At 42.9% G+C, this 20,483-nt stretch overlaps 1 protein-coding gene across 1 annotated transcript; it reads left to right on the forward strand.

Annotated features, from left to right (window-relative positions):
• Positions 1 to 5,332: 5,332 nt before the first annotated feature.
• LOC143104899 (uncharacterized) lies at positions 5,333 to 14,964 on the forward strand. The gene is made up of 7 exons (XM_076269232.1): positions 5,333 to 5,479; positions 8,820 to 8,931; positions 9,853 to 10,014; positions 10,485 to 10,793; positions 10,917 to 11,222; positions 11,483 to 11,530; positions 14,954 to 14,964. The coding sequence occupies exons 1-7, from the start codon at positions 5,333 to 5,335 to the stop codon at positions 14,962 to 14,964; spliced, it is 1,095 nt and encodes a 364-aa protein (XP_076125347.1).
• The last annotated feature ends 5,519 nt before the right edge of the window (positions 14,965 to 20,483 follow it).

The following is a 20,483-nucleotide window of genomic DNA, read 5'->3' on the forward strand; positions in this document are numbered from 1 at the left end:
TAGCCTTTTAAAGATGTAGGCTACTTAAGCTAAGTTTTGAGAAAGCATTGAAAACAGTCTTGATTTCATGCCTTTTATGGGATGGTACTAGCCTGGGTGCCAGCCGAACTTAGTCCCGCCCACAACATTTGAGGTTGGGAAGTTCGGTCTGGCATTGCTCCATTGTGGAGCAACTATGCTCGCCTCAGAGCTGGCGGACCAATCAAATCGGGCTTTACCATGATGGACAGGTGAGCAACAGCGCCTCGTCTATCACGTCATCTGAGCACGTTGATTATGTTTGCAACAAAAACGCTGTGGCTAGAAGGAGACAGATGGCTTAAGACTCCATATGGAAAATGCATATTATTTCATGAGGTTTATCACTGAAAACGATTATTTCTGAAAACTTTGGCCAAAGTTGAGATGTGGGAAAACTCATGGTTTCACTTTCATCAAGGGAAAACAGTGTGTTGCACTGTGACATATTCGTTCCCTCGTTCGTTTGAAATCTCTGATTGACCACCTGTTTGAGGTATTTGCGACAGCCTTTCCCAGCTGTTTATAACATGTTTGCAGCATATCAGTGTTATACGGAATTATTTTTAAAAACAGAGGGGATATAGGCTATCAGTTTTTCCTAATAGCCTACCCTACTACGTATCTCTTAGATTTCGCTATGAGTGTTGTAGGAGATATTGACGACACAATAACTTTCACAAAAGACCAGAAAACAATGTTAAGGCATTTGTGGAGAAGGATGGTTTGTGTGTTCTTCCTACATGGTAAGCTATTTCATTGCTCTGATTGGTTAGGTCTATCCAATTGAGTGCAGAGGCATTCCCCCCCTAGCCTGGGTGTTCCCATGCTGCCTTGCGCGCGATTTGATTCACGCTGCTAAGGCAGCCTGGAGACCATGGAGCAAATTTTCGCCTGAGATAGGAGACCAATCACAGAACAAGGGGGAAAGCAAGACGATGATGAGCTATGCACAGACGCATTTGATAGACATCCGTGGCACCCAATAAACGGATCTGGGCATTTTTTTCAAATACGAGAAAATGAACGCTTGGTTCCCAGACCACGTCTCATTGAGAAGTGGTGGCGCTAGCCAGGCTATTCCCCCCCTGTATCAGTTGAAACACGCCCCATAATTACGTCACAATGGAGCAGTATCAGACTCATATTCTAACTAGAATTGAGTATGGCTACGTCAGGCTAGGATGGTACAGTGATATAACATAATACAAAATAATATCTAGCTTTCTCAAACATTTTGTTTCATATTTCAACTGCAAGAAATAATGAACTTAATTAAACATACAACCATAGCTTTTTTCACCCAATCTCTGCTAAATGACTGTGAAATTGTAGTAGCAATTAACGACATAAGGTGTGGTCTAAAAATCAGTACACCATCTAAAAAGCATTATGCCACTGACCAAGAAAAACCTGCTCTATAGCGAAAGGCACATAAGCACAGCTGAAGACCCACTGTCACGAGATGTAAGCAGCAACTCCTCTGCAGGATAAATGTCCTTAGGCTTTTTACTTAGTCATTTGAACATTGTTGGGGTAAGTGTTGCTTTTCTCGTGCTATGTTTTCGATAGTAACCCATTGTCAGTCAATAGTGAAAGTAATTAACTGTATAACAGACAAATAATAGACAAGTGCAGATGTGTGTAGCCTATACTCTGCTAGGTTTTAGTAAAGCATGGTTTAGTGGAATAACTGTTCCATACGGTCTCGCGTGCAAGCAGATTCTTTCAAATGCGCCACTGACTATCAAAATACCAATGCGCTGTTTGAAGTTGCGCTGCTTGCTGTTAAAGGGAATGACAGATGTCATTCTCATTGGTTTAAAGGATGGTACGCCCAAAACACCTTTTGCCTGAGGAAGACCCAGCCGGGTTGAAACGTTGCAGCACACAATAAATGTATGGGAGTTTTTAGCACAGTGCGGGCATTTCATCCTTTTTGACGCCCAAAACACACCCATGACTGATTAAGAAACATTAGAGCCGCGTTTTTGCGCCAGGAACCTGACGCTTGATAACAAAACCACCCCGAATGTGGACTGGACAAATAGAGATATTTAGATAGAGAGATACATTAGTTAGAGATAGATAGGGGAAATTCAAGGGGAAATTCAAGGTCTCAGTAGCAGGGTTGTGCACAATTCGAATTGCAATTCTGCTTCCTGTTTGCTACCTCAATTGAAATGCAAGTGAAATTCATGAATTTAATTGGAATTTAAGAGCCAGTTTCAATTCAATTCTGGAATTTTGCACAAGCCTGCTCAGTAGCATACAGACATCACACACAACATGCACTTACAGCAGAAAAAGTAATATAAGTATATAAATATAAAAAAACTCCACTGCACAATAGAGACAGTAGAAGATTAAAAAAATACTAAAATACTAAATACTAAAAATAAAAAACTAAATAAAATATCCACATAGTGTGCTTAAGGAGGATCAAGCATGAGGCTCTTGCAATGATAGGGCAGGGACTGAGCCCATAGTTCCATATGCATGGTAAGGTGCTCTATGAGAGTGAGTGTCATGGTGATGGTGCAAATAAGTAAGTCCAACAGTGCAAGAATAAAGTCTAGAGACCAGCATAAAATAAATATGGACATATAAGAGAATAATGCATACTGCAGACATTGAAGGACCGCAGCCTCCTCAGGAAGTACAGCCTGCTTTCTTGTTGAGTGCTTCAGTATTGGCTGACCACTCCAGTTTATTGTCCAGGTGTAAGTTATTAGGCGTACCTTGCACCTAAGGCTCTTACATGCATGTTGCTAACTGCTGATAACTTTGCCTGCCTATCGAATTTTAGTTAATTTTAGCTAATTTGCATGCATGAGTAGCCTATTGAAACTTAATTTAGGCTGTATTGGATTGTTCTGATTCAAGTAGCCTATGCTACGGAGGGGAGTCTCCATTGTGTGTGTGTGAGTGAGAGCAGGACATGGAGAGCCTATGTAAGTTTTCTACCACTGCATGTAACCTAACTAACAAAAGAAGACCATACCTACCTGAAATAGCAATAAAATAGAAACGTAATAAATAGCCTATGTGGTGGTCACACTAGGGGGGGCACAGATTTTATCTGAGGAGGCACCGCCCCCTTTTGCCCCCCCCTTAGCCTTCTGCAGTCTGTCTGTGTTGAGAGACCAGACAATAGTCAGATAAATTTAAAGTCACACAAACCTCTTAGATATGTACCTACATGACATTAATATATCATGCAGATGTTCACTGACATACCAAATAGTAGAATGTGAGAATTCTCACCCAGAACAGTCAATTAACAATTTGATTCTGTTCCCTCTCCTTCTATGAGGTAATTACACCCCACTTTAGCCTCTAGAGGAGAACTCGGGACGTGTCCACTGCTGGATCTGAACACCAGAGAGGGAGATTTGACATGATGGATGACCGTATGGAGCAGCTTCTATCCCATCCAGCATTAGACTAGTATATGAGCAAGTTTAAGACTGGCCTAACACTACAGACCAGTCTAAAATAGCTTTGTGAAACTGGCCCCTATGGTGAAAATATAGAGGCTATTGCCATAGGACATTTTTAGTCTCTCACTTTGGTGTGTGGGTTTCCTGTTGTCCTTCATCATTCTTTGATGTCTGTGTGTCAGACCACTTTTCAGGTCCTTCATCAACATGGCTGTATGCAGAATGGTGTGCTTTCTCTATGGCATTGCTTTTATTATTTACCCATACTGTAAGTATAGCGCTGACATTTTGTCATCTATTTTATCTATACATCTATAAAATTATTATCATATTATCTAACGTTAGATATCTGTCATCATTGTTGGAGAGTTATAGAAAAAGTAGCACCTGGGGTCACCAATTCTCCAAAAAATAGACAATTTAAAATGGATGTCAGGAAAAGTCTTTTTGTCATTTAATTACAAATGTAAATAGTTGGAGTTGTTGTATACTAATGGGACTTAGTCTGGAAGCGTGCTATGGTCAGGTGAAATTAAAATGAAGCTTTAGGGCAACAAGGGGCAACCGTGGCCTACTGGTAAGCGCTTCGGACTTATAACCGGAGGGTTGCCGGTTCGAACACTGACCAGTAGACACGGCTGAAGTGCCCTTGAGCAAGGCACCTAACCCCTCACTGCTCCCTGAGCGCCGCTGTTGATGCAGGCAGATCACTGAGCCGGGATTAGTGTGTGCTTCTTCTCACTGTGTGCTGAGTGTGTTTCACTAATTCCCGGATTGGGATAAATGCAGAGACCAAATTTCCCTCACGGGATCAAAAGAGTATATATACTTATACTTAACAAACATTTAAGGTGGGTTGGAAGGATGACTATAGTGAAAAGAGCCCTACTGTATCTATACCTACTGTCTGTGATCTGGTCCTGCTTTGATTCCAAAGACCCTGGGAGCCTCATTAAGGTGCATGGCATCATGAACTCCATTTAAATATGTGAAATATATGACATTTTAAATCAAAATATGTGTGTCTCTGTCAAGAAACTAAGTGGGTCATGATTAGATTCCTTGAATCTAATTCAATGAATCCTGATTCCTTGAATTTCCCCTGTGATCAATAAAGTATCTATCTATCTATCTATCTAGATCATCCATCAGGTCGATGATCCAAAGCATTATGTCCAGATCAATGGAAAAATGGTTTCTGAACTATTATATTTCTCTAACTGGGGTAACTATACAGAAACTCAGCAACAGCACATGTTAAGTCCACATGTCTCTTTTTATTCTTCTCCCAAACTACATGTGTCTCAGTGAACTCCTGCATGTAACTTCATACTACTGCACCCTAGTGGTGGCTCCATAAATGCAGGATACAACATCCCTCCACCCTTAGATAAGTTACACCCTCGTCTGAAATAAGATAGATAAATAGACAGATAGATAGATACTTTATTGATCCCTAGGGGACAGACCCTTTAACACCAAACAAATAACATGACATAAATCAATGCTAACTCAGAGTGGGGGTAGACTGCCCCAGTTCTGGTGGACTCAGAACGGGGTTTATTCTGCCCCAACCACTCTTACTACAAATCAAGTTTTTCAGGGGCCTTCCTTGTCCTACATGAACGACGAGGGCACTCCACTGGCTCCCCAACAGCTGGCTCTTCTTCTAGCGGTAGTGGAATCTGCTCCGCTGTACTTTCATCACCCTCCGCGATAGCACTAGGCCTTTGTCCGTGCTCCTCAGGCTCTGTCTCCGGCAGCTGTGCTGGCTGTACAGCTCTCGGAGCATCAGCATCCCCGTCTGCTTCAGTGTCTTGTTCGTGGTCTCCGTGTAGCTGGTGGCGACCCTCTAACCCCCTTCTCGCCATATGGCGCCTGAACACCTGGCCATCCACTTGGACTTTGTAGCTGAGAGGGCCGGTGCTAGTCATTACCACTCATGGTACCCATTTCTGATGACCTGTAAAATCCCTCACCCACACTCAGAGCCCGACATCAGTGCCCTGGTAGTTCTGGTGCGGTTCCCCCTACAGATCATGCGTTCTTGGCTCTGGAATACTTTGGTCTGAGTGTCTGGCTTTAATAGGTCCCATCTTGTTCTGACAGGACGCCCAAACAGCATCTCTGCTGGTGACCTCCCCGTAGTTGCATGAGGTGTCGGATCTGTATGCTGCTAAGAACCTCGATATGCGTGTCTTCAATGACCCTCCCGACCCCATGGTTTTGTTCAGGGCCCTCTTTACCGTCTGCACTGCTCTCTCAACTAAGCCATTTGTGGATAGCTTGATAACAGGCAGATGTTATGTGCCTTACACCACTGGATGACAGAAATCCCTTAAACTCTGCACTTGTGAAGTATGCCGCATTGTCTGACACTATCGTGTGGGGAAGGCCGTAAATGCTGAACATCTCCCTTAAGTGCTCAATTGTTGCTGCTGACGTGGCTGCCCTGACTGGGGCCACTTCCAGCCATTTTGAATGCGCATCTATACTGCTATCAAAAACATCACCCCCAGAAACGGACCTGCATAGTCTATGTGAATGCGTGTCCATGGCTTGCCAGGCCATTCCCAAGGAGATACTGGTGCCTGGGGAGGAGTGTTACGTACCTCTTGACAGATAATGCAGGCATGCACTTTCTGTTCTATTTCATTGTCCAACCCTGGCCACCACAATGTGACCTCTGGCTGTTGCCTTAATCCTCGAAATTCCCAGGTGTGGCTCATGAAGTTCATCCAGCAGAATGAACACTGAGCTCTACAGTACTTATCTATTTATTATGGAAACGCACTTCCATACCTTTTAAGGTCCCCAGCTCATCTCTGAAAATCTCATTATGTTTTGAGAGGACGTTTTGCAGCGCGTTATCTGACACCTTGAAGATTGGCTTGAAAAGTTCTTTCCAATTGAGTCGTAACACGCCCATCCAGTCCCGCCCCAGCAGATTTGGACCCCGATTTCAAACCACCAGTACATCCAGAATGGCTGTCTGGCCCTCATAGTAGACATTCACCATCATTTTCCCTTTTACTTCTACCTTCTCCCCCGTGAAAGATCTCAGTACCACTTCAGAGGGTAGCAATGCCAACCCAGGTGCTGCGGCTTTCATTTTCTTGAAACAGTCCTCCCCTATGACTGTGTGTGATGCTCCTGTGTCCACTTCAAATTGCACTGGACTGTTGTTCAACTTGACTAGCTACAATGGGGCCATGCGGCTTTCCTTTCAGTGCCATTAGATAATCAGTCTGTTCCTCCTCTTCCCCTGACTCTTGAGATGGAGGCGACTCAGACATAAGGTGAGCGGCTTTTGGGTCCTGCCTCCTAGTTACTTTACCTTTGTCTTGTTTACGCCACTTACACACTCGGGCTATGTGACCCACACGTTTACAAAAGTGGCACACCATTTCCTTAAATCGACACGAATCAGCTGTGTGCGCATCTCCACAGCGATAGCAGGTTACTGGTTTTGTAGGTTGTCGTTTTTGTGTCATGGACCCCGGGTTTGCTACTTGATTTACTTGAGAAGTAGGCTGCAAGGTTTGTGCACCTTTATCTGCTGCTTCCACTGCTATTGCTTTATCAAGGGCAGACTTCCATGTTAAATCAGACATTGCTAGCAGACGGCACTGTGTCTGTTCACAACCTATGCCCCAAACAAACTGGTCTCTCAAGCACTCTTCTAAAGTAGCACCAAACCCGCAATGTGTGGCTTGATGTTTTAATTTTACCACATAGGATGAGACTGCCTCCCCTGGGGCTTTTGTACAGGAGTGGAATTTAAACCTCTCCACAATTTCGTTCGGTTTTGGATTAAAATGTTGACCCACATGTTTGACCAAGTCTGTATACTCAATCTCACTTGGTTTTGTTGGGGCTATCAAGTCCATTATTATTCCATACAGAGCACTGCCACACACACAAATGGCCCGTTTCATTTTTGCATCTGTTACCTCATTAGCTTCAGAGTAGAATTCCAATCTTTCCACATAATCTACTCCAGTTCTCTGATTCTGGATCGAATGCCTCCACTTTTCCAAAGACAGACATTGTTGCAGCTTCCTCCACTTCAATTTCACTATCAGCAAACTCTCATGGGGATAACTACTTGCCTTCTTTGAGTAGCCTAGATGCAGACCTTTTTCAGTGGAAGGTAAGTCAGATCAGCATGTTTTATCCTCGTCGCCAAATAGTATATTTCTCTAACTGGGGTAACTATACAGAAACTCAGCAACAGCACATGTTAATAAGAAACTTTGTTTTTTTATTCTTTATCTCTCTTTTCTTAGATCCATTTCACTTCACAAAAGCCCAAGGTCAGTTTTACAATCTTAAATGCTTGTTTCATGACAGTTGTTAATAATAATCGAGTCACTGCTTATATACAGTGTTGAAATTATACTCTAATAATTGGTTGACAGTCTTAAAAGATAAAACTTTTTTTTCCTACATTCTTAATGCAAAATTATGATTTGTTCATGATTTAAACATTGCACATGCATATTCAAACCATTGTGCAGCAGTGTTTTTCACCTTTAAAGCCAGCATCAGTAACTTTATGATGTGGCTTTATCACTTTATCATACCATGCCGACTAGTCTATTTTTCGCTGTGTTTGACCAGAGTTGGTAAAATACATTTCAAGTTAACAGAGATGTCATCAATGCAGGATTTAGTCAAACTGCTTCTTCCTTAGGTAACACTGTGCCTCAAGTATCTGGTGCATTCATTATGTAACTATGTTCCATGTTTTTTTTCTTATGTTCTGATGTGTTTGTGCACAAAGAACTGGGTTCTCGAAACCGGGAAACAAATTCTTGGGGGCAGCCGTGGCCTACTGATTAGTGCTTCGGACATGTAACCGGAGGGTTGCCGGTTCGAACCCCGACCAGTAGGCACGGCTGAAGTGCCCTTGAGCAGATTGGGATAAATGCAGAGATCAAATTTCCCTCACAGGATACAAAGAGTATATATACTTAATACTATACATGCCTATAATAACCACAACATAAGAGATTTTTAAGATCAGACTTGTATCATCAGACTTGTCATTAATAAATCTGTTTTTTCTTTTTGTTTTAAATCAATTTTCACAGGGTTGTCCCCTACACTCACAGTGTCCTTGTTACACCCGAGGGTTCACCCTGCGACCCACAACCGCAAATTCCGCGAATGCCAAAGTCAAACGCGAAAACCAAAAGCCAGCCTACCTAATTTACCAAGATAGCTCGTTAGTCTAGGGGGGTTAAACAATAGCTAGCTAAATTAAGCCCTCAGTGCAACTTGCCCTGCGTGTGTGTGGTAACTTGATTTGGGAGTCTATATCAGTGGTGTGGGTGAAGATGTTGGTATGTAAAGACTAAAGACTGCAAGAGGAACCAGCTTACCGACTTCCCAGGCGAGCGTGCGTACCGGGCCAGCACAGGTCTTGCTCTTTCCCGAGAGCGGCCAGCTCTCTTGCGGTTGTTCGGTTTTGGGAGTTCAAGTTTTGATTAGTAAGGTCCGGGTGCCAGGCGAAAACGTTGTATAAGCATAAACAGAAATCACAATAGTCTGAAGAGACGTCGGAGAGACAGGTAATCTTCGTCAGCGTTGGCGAGTAGCGTGCACACTTTCAAGTTCCTGCGCGAGACTGGCGTTTTCGCGCTTCTCCAGGTATCCACCTGTAATCAATTTTTAAAACATCGCGCCTGCCACGCCCAGCAGTGAGCTGGTCCTAAGGCAGCCATTAATCAGTGTGTGTTATCCCTCAACCTGACCGTAACAGTCCTCAAACATTCTAAGTGAGAGAGACTCAGTTGATCTGAGCTGTGCGGTCTCTTGGTCTCCTCCTTTGAGGAGGTCTCCTCCCTTGATGAGGTGCTTGGCCATATTTCCTGCTATAGTCAGAGTGAACTGTTACACTGCTTATAAACCATCACAGCAATCACAAACTGTGTCAGTTATTGTTAAAGGTAAGATATGTCATCACATTGCAACACGATCATGCAGAGACCTTCTTTTACCAAGTTATGGTTTGTTTAATATTATGTTGATGTTTGTGCACAAAGCAACCTCGGCTCTCAAATACAAATTTGTATTAGTATCAAGCCCTTGAGAGCTTTTTTTCTACTGTACTCAACCTTTGGAGTTCACGCACCAGGCAAAACATCACAAAGTTAAGGCGCAGACGCCGATTCGCCATTGTGCACAAAGCTATACACTGTATGTGCCTGTAGAGGTATTTTAGGTCATCAGATTTGTCTCTAATCAATCTGTTATTTATGAATTTCCACAGAGTTTTCCCCTACACTGACAGTGCCCTCATATATTATAACTGAGAGAGTCTCGGTTGATCTGAGCTGTTTGGACTCTCGGTCTCCTCCTTTGTCAGACTGTATTTTCTCCTTAGTGGATAAAGAGGCAAATACATACAAAACCCCATCATGCCAGCTGTCCCTCACAGGGGAAGAACTGATGAGATGGTCAGGCTTGGTCACATTACCTGCTATAGTCAAAATGAACGGCTACGCTGCTGATAAACCATCACAATCTGTTTCAGTTACTGTTAAAGGTAAGATGTCATGACATTTCAAAGTTATTCAAATATGCTGCCATTGCCTGAAAGACTGTGGCGATGTGATATCCTGTTATTTTGGCCACCATGAATCAGTGGTGTTATCCTTGTATCAACACAAAAAGACTGGTCCCCATTGGGAAATTCGTCCTGTATGAAACACACAACTTTCAAAGAGATGTTGTAATTAGTTGTTAACAAATATGCACTAAGTGTCAATTTGACCATACCATTTTTCAAATTCAACAAAGTCTTCTAATGTCCAGATATAGTAAAGTATTGCCAAGTGTGTACCATAAAATAAGTAGCCTACAATACAATTATGTCTATTTCACAGAAGCACCTGCTTCTACTGCTGCTCCTCCAAAGCCCAACCTGAAGATCTATCAATTTATAAAATATCCAGATATTGTAGAGTCTTGCCCAATGTGTACCTAAAATATGAGATATGCCTGTTATTGTTTCAGAAACACATGCTGCTCCTTCAAAGCCCCACCTGAAGATCTCCCCTGCAGTCCTCAGAGAGAGCAGCACAGTTCAGATGACCTGTGAAGTACCTCAGTCTCAGTCTGCATCTCTGTGTCTCTTCTACCTGGATGGGATAGAAGCTGCTCCATACAGTCACCCATCATGTCAAATGTCCCTCTCTGGTGTTCAGATCCTTCAGTGGACACGTCAGAGTTCCCCTCTAGAGGCTAAAGTGGGGTGTAATTACCTCATAGAAGGAGAAAGAACTCCATCAGATCACTCAGATTATGTTTCATTGACTGTTCTGGGTGAGAATTCTCACATTCTAGTCAGTCTAGTGTTTGATAATCTATCAATGAATTTTACAGCATGTTACTTCTGATTTGTGTGGATTCTAATGTCTCTGATAATTGTCTGGTCTCTGAACACAGACAGACTGCAGAAGCCAAACATAAAGGTCCTTCATGATGGTTTCATCTCCATTGTCTGTGACATACCCAAGCATTTTGGTGAGGCCACTGACTGCCAACTTTACACTGGAGATAAACACCAATTTTATCTAAAAACAAAGACATCAAAGAGTGCATCTGGAGACCAGTCCTGCCAGTTTACTGTAAACAAAGATGATTTATTTAGACGTCTGCAGTCAATGAGAAGCAGAGGGGTGAGCTGTGATTATACAGTGAATACTGAACCTCCATCACTCTCTCCACGCAGTGACCCTTACAACTTTAAAGGTCAGATATCACACATGTTAACCTGTTGAGGAGTACGGTCACAAATTTGTGATTAGAATGTTCGCAATCCGAGAGTTCCATATGATGCGACAATTACCCTCAGAGATTTTCCCCATAGACTGTATAAAGAACACTGAAACTATAGATCATTTGCGTAGAATTCTAGAAGGAACCAGGAAAATAATTCACTCCTCAACAAGTGAAAGTAAAAAGCCCATTTCATGTCTCTCATTGGTAATATACCGCATTTCTTTCAGCAGGTTTAAGTCTTACCACCAGAAAAGCACATCTGCCATCTTCACAGCCAGGTATGCAATTTTGTACCTGTAGAAATATTTTGTGCATGTGTAAGAATATTCAGATATATAAGTTTTATAGTTGTAGAAATAGTTTTGAAAAAGATTAAGTGTTTTGATTTGCAAATGCATGTAATGTTCCTCCCTTCCTACTTCTGCGATGCTGAAGTTGCGCAAGACTCAAGTGACGAGTATAACATTTTGGCCCATTTTTACTGCCTCTCTGAAGAGCCAATCAGCCCATCGCTTTCTGACCAGGCAGACAATAAGCATAGAGCCCACAGCCCATAAATCCATTCAACAAAGCCCATATTAAATGGCCAGTATTTACTCCATAAAAACGCAATTGGTTTATCAACCTGTGCCAGCCTGCCTGATAAACATTCAAGAGCACCTGACTTTGCTATGGACTGTTCAAGAGCACAATGTTGCTCAATATGTTAAAGGAACTGTGTGTAAGATTGTGGCCAAAACTGGTACTGCAATCACTTTCAAATTACTGTAGAGTGGTGTATCCCCCCCCCCCCCCCCCCCCTGACTGGCAGAGTTGGCAACCCGGATGCCGAAACATTACTGACTTCGTGATTAGTAGATAGGTGGAGGGTGGCGCATAACTGAACTGTACTTCGAAAAAACTGCAGTTATTTTTTGTAAGAGGATATGTACAGCAAGCATCAAAAGCAAACAGCCCAGACCCTAAAACTGGGCATTTATAACTGTGAAGGTCCTTTATGGGGAAAAACACTATATTTGGTAACTTCCATAGACATCCAAAATGGGGTGGGAAGATTGTATTAGGAGCACTGAGGTGTCAGATAATATATAAAACAAATGGTTACATTTTGGCCCTCAGAGTTCAGGTGGGATACAAGGATACAAGGATACAAGGAAGTTTATTGTCACATGCATATAGTTACTGGAAGTAAGAAATGCAGTGAAATTAAGTATGGTGTCAGCCTATTTGTGCATTTATGGGGGGGTAAAAAGTGCAGTAGAAGAGGGGTTTAGTAGATTAAGTGGCAAGGGCTGCATAAGAAAGGGGGAGGATTGCGATTGGGGGGGGGGGGGGGCACCAACAAGGAGCACCCAAGAGCAACAGGGGCAAGGAAAAACTCCCTTACCAAGGAAGAAACCTTGGGCATATCCACGGCTCAAGGGGCTAACCCAACTGCCAAGGGTCTTGGTGTGTGTGTTGGGGGGATGACAAGGGAGATGGGATAGTGTGCTGTGTATGTGGGGAGAGGGCAGTGTGCAATATGTGTGTTGGAGAAGCTTCCTCATGAGACAATGTGCTGTGTATTGGGGGGCGGGGGCAGTGTGCTGTAAGTATGTTGGGGATGTGTGTTGGAGAAGCTTCCTGATGAAATAATGTGCTGTGTATGTAGGGGAGAGGGGGGGGGGGGGGGGGGGCAGTGTACTGCAAGTATGATGTATGTGAGTGATGACAGTGAAGATGTGTGTGTGGGCGGGAGGGGAGTGGAGCAGTGACTGTGTGTGTGTGTGTGTAGTGTGTGTGTGGGTAGGTGGGGGCAGTATGCTGTAAGTATGTAGAGGATGTGTGTTGGAGAAGATCGATCCTGAAGACAATGTGCTGTGTATGTGGGGGGGCGGGGGCAGTGTGCTGTAAGTATGTTGGGGATGTGTTGGAGAAGCTTCCTGATGAAATAATGTGCTGTGTATGTAGGGGAGAGGGGGGGGGGCAGTGTACTGCAAGTATGATGTATGTGAGTGATGACAGTGAAGATGTGTGTGTGGGCGGGAGGGGAGTGAAGCAGTGACTGTGTGTGTGTGTGTGTGTGTATAGTGTGTGTGTGGGTAGATGGGGGCAGTATGCTGTAAGTAAGTAGAGGATGTGTGTTGGAGAAGATCCTGAAGACAATGTGCTGTGTATGTAGGGAGGGGGGGGGCAGTGTGCAGCAAGTATGTAGAGGAGGCTTACTGTAGCAAGCAGTGTGCTGTATGTATGTGAGGTGATGACAGTGATGATGTAAGAGTGTGTGTTTTTTTTTTGTGTGTGTGTGTTGGGGATGGGGGGGGGGGGGACAGAAAGGCTAGGCAATCAAGGACATGGGTAGATAGATGGAGGAGAAATCAAAAATAATAAATAAAAAGTTCTATAGAGATGTGCAAAAGTTGGAGGGCCCCTTAGCAGGATTTTGCCTAGGGCCCCATGGAGGTCTGAACCGGCACTGGTTGTCAGTGATATAAGTATTTGAAATGAACATGATTTCTTAATGTCTAATGACATATCAGGGCCATTTTATGATTAATTGAATTACATTTCTTACATATGGTTCCTTTAAAGGAGAACCAATATTTCTTTTTTGGTTTATTTTATTTTATTGTTTGTGAAATTGTTTATGTCTTTGTGTCACGCATGGGCACGTTGGCGTCTACGCCGCTTCGGTACAAATATGTGTACCTTTACACCCCTAATACATATGTAAGAGAGAAACATAACATTTTGAAGAAATTCATTCAAGAGTCATTTCAACCCTGTTGCATTATTACATGGTATTACATTTTATTACACAGTTTGTTACTCTGGACTGCATGGTGTAGATACACTGTAACAACGCCCCTGTAAAGTCAAGTGTGTGTTTCTTATTTATAGCCAGGTATATGCATTTAGTTAACAAACCTAATACTTATTTAATACACATATCTGAGTAAGTAAATCTAACGGGTCTTTTTTTTTCATTGTGCATTTTGAATGTGTCCATTGCTCACGTTGGTTCACCCTTGTTAATTGTCTTCATCTTGTGTGTTTGTGATTTAATAGATGAACCTGAAAGGACCTCAAGTTATTCAGTAAGTATAAGAAGCTAGGATTTACTATGATATTTCTGAAGCAGGGTCAAATCAAGGCTTTCATATTTTTCTCTACAGCAGCGGTCAGTGACATTTGGGACTTTCTGTCTGGCACATCCTGAAGCGTCCACATCTAAAGACGGATGAGAAACAACTCTAGAACTGCTTTAACAGAGAGAATCATCTGCAAAAGTTATATCACAAGCTGAGTAACTTCATGTCATGAGCTGTCGACCTTGTTTAAAAGATGCTGTGTTGAGTTATGTAGTTTAAAGCATCCAAAATTACCTAGAAATAGCGTCACAATATGATTGTGATGTGTGGTCAAAAGGGCCTCGGAACCAGAGGGGCGTAAGTGACATTTCACCAACTCAGGAGGGCCAAAACATTGTGTTCAGTGTTAAGTCCTTTGGTTTTTCACTAATAATGCTCAAATTAACAAGAAATATTTAATTAGAAATAAAATCATCTTCTCCTTTTGAAAGTAGAAATAGTTGCTCAAGAGCTTTTATTTGATGTATACTCTCTCTATAATGAATACTCTACTCTATAATCTCAATTTTGCCCAAAATGACACTTATGTCCCTCTGGTTCTCACCCCTCCTTATGCTCTGTGTGGTGTAGATATCCCCTAAATGCATTCAAACCTCTTGTAATACCATGTTGTACCACATGTGGCCGCTGTATTCAATGTAATCCAAGTCAAAAATGGAAGTGTCGTGTGGTACCCTGGAAATCCAGAGTTCTCGTTAGAGCACAATGGAATTGTCTCTGCGAGACACTCTGGCAAGGAGCAATGATACATGTTACTTTTACCCCAACATTCCGGGGAACCAGCTAAACTGAGGAAGACAGCGCTGCAACGTTGGAGGACAGTACACATTGGTCGTAGTGTTATCCGATTGCGTCGAAGTCCGAAATCATTCAGAGTAAACATGGTCTAGTGTTATCCAATTGCGTGCTGTGAGATTTTTAAATGCATGCTTGTTGCCGCCCCTCGAGTTGGGCCATTACATTGTTCTCGGCCAGACCCTTAATCTTTCTATATTTTCAGGGTCTGGATTTTCCAGGCTAGTCGTGTGGGTGGGTTAAAGACAACTTGTAACCTACAGAATTCCACATAGCTCCTTTAGTCAGTCGGTTATGTTGATGGAGGTGATAAGGCTGCCATATTTGTATGAGAATAATAACATATATTTACAGTTTGGTCATTGTTGACTGTTGACAGACTGATAAGAAAGATTAGGGGCAGCCATGGCCTACTGGTTAGCGCTTTGGACTTGTTACCGGAAGGTTGCCGGTTCGATCCCTGACCAGTAGGCATGGCTAAAGTGCCCTTGAGCAAGGCACCTAACCCCTCACTGCTCCCCGAGCGCCGCTGTTGTTGCAGGCAGCTCACTGCACCAGGATTAGTGTGTGCTTCACCTCACTGTGTGCTGAGTGTGTTTCACTAATTCACGGATTGGGATAAATGCAGAGACCAAATTTCCCTCACGGGATCAAAAGAGTATACTTATACATCATTTCAGTGGACCAAGTAAGTTATCTCTTAAGGAAACTCCATCCTCGTAAGGCAGCCGGGCCTGACAGACTGTGTCCAAGGCTGATCAAGGCCTGTGCTGCTGAACTGGGGGAGCCACTGAAGCACATCTTCAACTGGAGTCTACATCTCGGACAAGTTCCAACACTGTGGAAGACATCATGTCTCACCCCCGTTCCCAAGAAACCACACCCCAGTAGTGTTAATTTCGTCAGACGAGACGAGAGGAAATATGTTCGTCAACAACCTTTTTTTTCATGACTAAGACGAGACGATGACGAGACGCCATTAATGTCCTGAGACACTGACTAAGACTATCTTAAGATACATTATTGTTGACGAAAAAAGACGAGACTAACATGTTTTGCATGAAATAAAAACTAAGATAAAATCTCTCTTCATTTTCGTCTACAAAATGAGAAGGCAGAATATCTAGCTGTTACGTTTTCAAAAAATTCCGAATGCGTTTATGCTCAACAGCTTTCCTGTAGGCGAGTCTACAGTACGTGCTGTTGCTGCAACCCTGTGGCTGCAACACGAAACTACATGGAACAAGAACACCGGAGATTTCTGTCAGAGTTAGCAAGCTAACTACCTAAGCTTTATGCCACAATGCTACATACCCAGATGTTGAAGCTTCTCTCATACAAATTAACATCCCCCAGAATGTCCATACGAAAATGTTCAGCATGTAATGTTAGCTATAATGTTAGCTCAAACTTTTTCAGACAAAGGACTACTTAACTAACCCTAGCTAACAAAAAATGAATACAAAATTAGACCTACTTCAACAGTATATTAGTCTACACAATAGGCCTACTCACTGAACCACCTTGCTTATTGTCTTTGCACTTTGCTTATTGTGTCAGAGGATTCATACTGTATGATTTAAACTGGCATACATAGACAGTGTTGCAGAACTGTTTGGATTTACATACAAGTTGGTTCAATATTGCAAACAACTCATCTATATTATATTTTACCACGTCTGCTCGCGGACCACGTGGGATAGCTTTCGGACCACCAGTAGTCCCCGGACCACACATTGAGAAACACTGGTCTACGAATATCATGACAGTGGTCCAGTCAAGTCCATGGTCAAATCCCAGCCGAGCTATAACTGTAGCTTGACTTACCTGTGCATGTAAACGTACTGACTGACAAAAAATCTGAATGAGTAATTATAACAGACGAGTAGCCCTGTGGACACACAATATTGTTGGAAAATTGAGATGTGTAAAACACTATTTGACTCAAATGGTAATCAGAAATAATTTGTTATAAAAAAAGAAGACTAAAATGTTTTAAAAGTCTAAGATACCTTTAGTTTTCTTTTGACTAAAACTAGACTAAAATGATGAGACTTTTAGTCGACTAAAACTTGACTAACAAAAATGATATTTGTATGACTAAATATGACAAAGACTAAAATGGACATTTTGTCACAAGACTAAGACTAAATTAAAAATAGGTGACAAAATTAACACCCCAGCGAGCTTAATGACTTCAGGCCTGTCGCTCTAACATCACATGTGATGAAAACAATGGAGCGGCTGGTCTTAGGTATGCTTAGACCCCAGGTACGCCATGCACTAGACCCTTTACAGTTTGCATACCAGGAGAAAGTGGGCGTGGACGATGCCATCACTTATCTTCTACACAGGACACATTCTCACCTAGACAAGGGGAAAAGTGCTGTGAGAATCATGTTCTTTGATTTCTCAAGTGCTTTTAACACCATCCAACCCCTCAGACTGGGAGACAAGCTCTTGCAGATGGGTGTGGACGCTCACCTGGTAACCTGGATTACAGATTACCTGACCGAGCGACCACAGTTCGTCAGACTGAAGAACTGCCTCTCTGACACTGTGATCAGCAGCACCGGAGCGCCACAGGGAACTGTGCTCTCTCCAGTCCTGTTCACCCTGACACATCTGACTTACGCTACAACACCGAGTCATGCCACATGCAGAAGTTTTCTGATGATACTGCAATTGTGGGGTGTATCAGGGACGAGCAAGAGGAGGAGTACAGGAGCCTGGTGGAGGACTTTGTGCATTGGTGCAAACTCAATCACCTTCAACTTAACACTTCAAAAGACCAGGGAGATGGTGGTGGATTTCCGAAGGTCTAAGCCCGCTCTGCTACTAGTCTCCATTGATGGGGTCAATGTGGAGGTGGTAAGTACCTACAAGTATCTGTGTCTCCACCTGGACAATAAACTGGACTGGTCAGCCAACACTGATGCACTCTACAAGAAAGGACAGAGCAGGCTGTACTTCCTGAGGAGGCTGCGGTCCTTCAATGTGTGCAGCAAGCTCCTCAGGATGTTCTATCAGTCTGTTGTGGCCAGCGCCCTCTTCTATGCTGTGGTATGCTGGGGAGGAAGCACAAAGAAGAAGGATGCTGGGCGACTTGACAGGCTGGTAAGAAAGGCTGGCTCTGTAGTGGGAGCTGAACTGGAGTGCATCACTTCAATATCTGACAAAAGGACCTTAAACAAACTGATCAACATCTTGGACAATGAATGTCATCCGCTCTACAGCACTATCAAAAACCAAAAGAGCTTGATCAGCTGGAGACTTCGCTCACTGCCATGCACAACTGAAAGGCTGAGGAAGTCATTTGTTCCTAGGGCCATTGAACTGTTCAATGCCTCACTAAAGGGAAGAGGAGAGATAGACTTCTCTGCTTAGTCTGTCTGCCTCCACCCTCTCCATGTCCATGTTTTTTTGAGTACTGACTGCCCACTACTGCTTACTACTGTTTTACTACTGTTTTACTATTGTACACAGCCTAATGTTTACAATAGCTTACTACTGCTTACTACTGTTTTACTGCTGCACTGTTACCTCAACCTGTTCTTGCACTGAAATCGTTTTTTATTTTACCTTGTCTACATTACACTTTACTCTCCTATTTGTCTATATTATTTATGCTGGTCTCTAGACCTTACTGTTGCACTGTTGGACTACTTTTTGCACCTTCACCATGACACCCACTCTCTTGAGCACCTTGCCAGGCACACACAACTAAGGACTATGGTTGGACTACTGTTTGCACCTTCACCATGACACTCACTTCCTTTAGCACCTCACCAGTCCTGGCCCTGTCAGTACAAGCGTCTTATGCTTGATCACCCTTAAGCACACTGGACTTTCTTAATTAACACCAAAGCTGAATAAAATTATGCAAGATCAAAGTAACCTAAGGTAGCCTATGGCTCTGATGGTTTGCGATTTTTGTTTTTAGATCATTTCAAACAAATCATTAGTCTAACGTGACGGCATCACCTTTGATGGACATTTATTTCCTTTCGTCTATATTTGACGATGAGGGATTAACATGAATGTCTATCTGACGGACCCCCACGTCGGAAAACAACGCAGAAGGTACACCTTTCTCGTTGGAATTTGACGCCAAGAACCCTTGACCATGCGTCAGACCTTTGACGAGTAGGGAGTGAGACTGTGTTACTCTATCCGACCACATAAAGACCTCGGGATATTTCGGTTTGGCTTTAGGGACCCTCTACTCACTACCACGTAAGTGTAATGTTGTTTGGAACTGTAGAAGAGGTATAAAAATAGCGTTTTGTAGCGGCGAAATTACATGCCCGGGTCACTTCCAGGCTAACTAGTTTTGACTAAAAACGGTAAAATCGAACTTTCTCAAAACACATCCGAATGACATGATTTTGATGTCAACTCAACGTATGTACTCCCAATTATCCGTAAATTGATCTAAAGTGCATTTTACTCCGGATAATTCCTTTAATGACAAGATGCTCATCACTTTTCTCTGAAAGCCAACTCCCTTTTGAGCTTTCCAGAACTGGCTACTTAAAATGGTGAAGAAAGAGGATGCACAGCAATCTCAATCACAGTGATACCTTCCATTTAACTCAGATAGGAGATTATTTGGAGTTTCTCCAGCTTCTGTTTATGCCCCCAGCCCCAGATGTCATCATTCAGTAACCAAGAAGGAACTTCCTTGAAAAGTAACAGATTCTAAGGCAGAATAAGATAGTGTGGGCCATAATAAAGCTCTGCTCAGGGCAGAGGTCCTCACACAGCTGTTATATCATGACCACAACAGAGAGCTGTGTGAATGCTATCGCCCTCCCTCAAAACCCTTCACTTCCTCCAGACACCCCCACAACTCCCTCTTTGACTGAGAATTTGTAATTGAGATTTATGCCATAAAACATATAAACCCTCTGGTGGCCTTCCAGCAACCAAAGCCAGCAATCACTCCTTTCACCAGGAGTGATGTCATCACCTTGAAGTAGCTGATCGTGATCAATATTGGTGTTCCTGGCATCTGCCTGCCAAGACCAGGGCTGTCAACTCTCATGCTTTGACACATCTCACTCCTTTATGTCACACATGTCTTTCTCACTCTAATTGTTTGTACACTTCTTGCTTTTAATTAAAGGTACACTATGCAGGTTTTTTAGCTTAATATGCATGTTTTTTAGCTTAATTTACCTTCATTTAACAGCTTCAGAGTCATTAGAATGGTTATATGACTTTTTTGTGGCCTTCTCGCTTCCCCCTAGTGCCTGTGAGCGGAAAAACCACCCTTGCAACTTTGGGCCGGTGGGCCGACGGC

The sequence above is a fragment of the Alosa pseudoharengus genome, unplaced genomic scaffold (assembly GCF_046254945.1).
Source record: "Alosa pseudoharengus isolate Yale_2024_CS ecotype anadromous, Long Island Sound unplaced genomic scaffold, YU_APseudo_1.1 YU_APseudo_1.1_scf_5, whole genome shotgun sequence".
Classification (NCBI taxonomy): Eukaryota; Metazoa; Chordata; class Actinopteri; order Clupeiformes; family Clupeidae; genus Alosa; species Alosa pseudoharengus.

What these genes read in the sequence shown, in the direction of transcription:
- LOC143104899 (XM_076269232.1), top strand. Translation starts at nt 5,333, where the DNA reads ATGGCGCCTGAACACCTGGCCATCCACTTGGACTTTGTAGCTGAGAGG. An exon ending in TCAGTGCCCTGGTAGTTCTG is followed by an intron (nt 5,480 to 8,819) that starts GTGCGGTTCCCC and finishes TGGTATGTAAAG; the next exon opens with ACTAAAGACTGCAAGAGGAA. An exon ending in TGTTTCAGTTACTGTTAAAG is followed by an intron (nt 10,015 to 10,484) that starts GTAAGATGTCAT and finishes TTATTGTTTCAG; the next exon opens with AAACACATGCTGCTCCTTCA.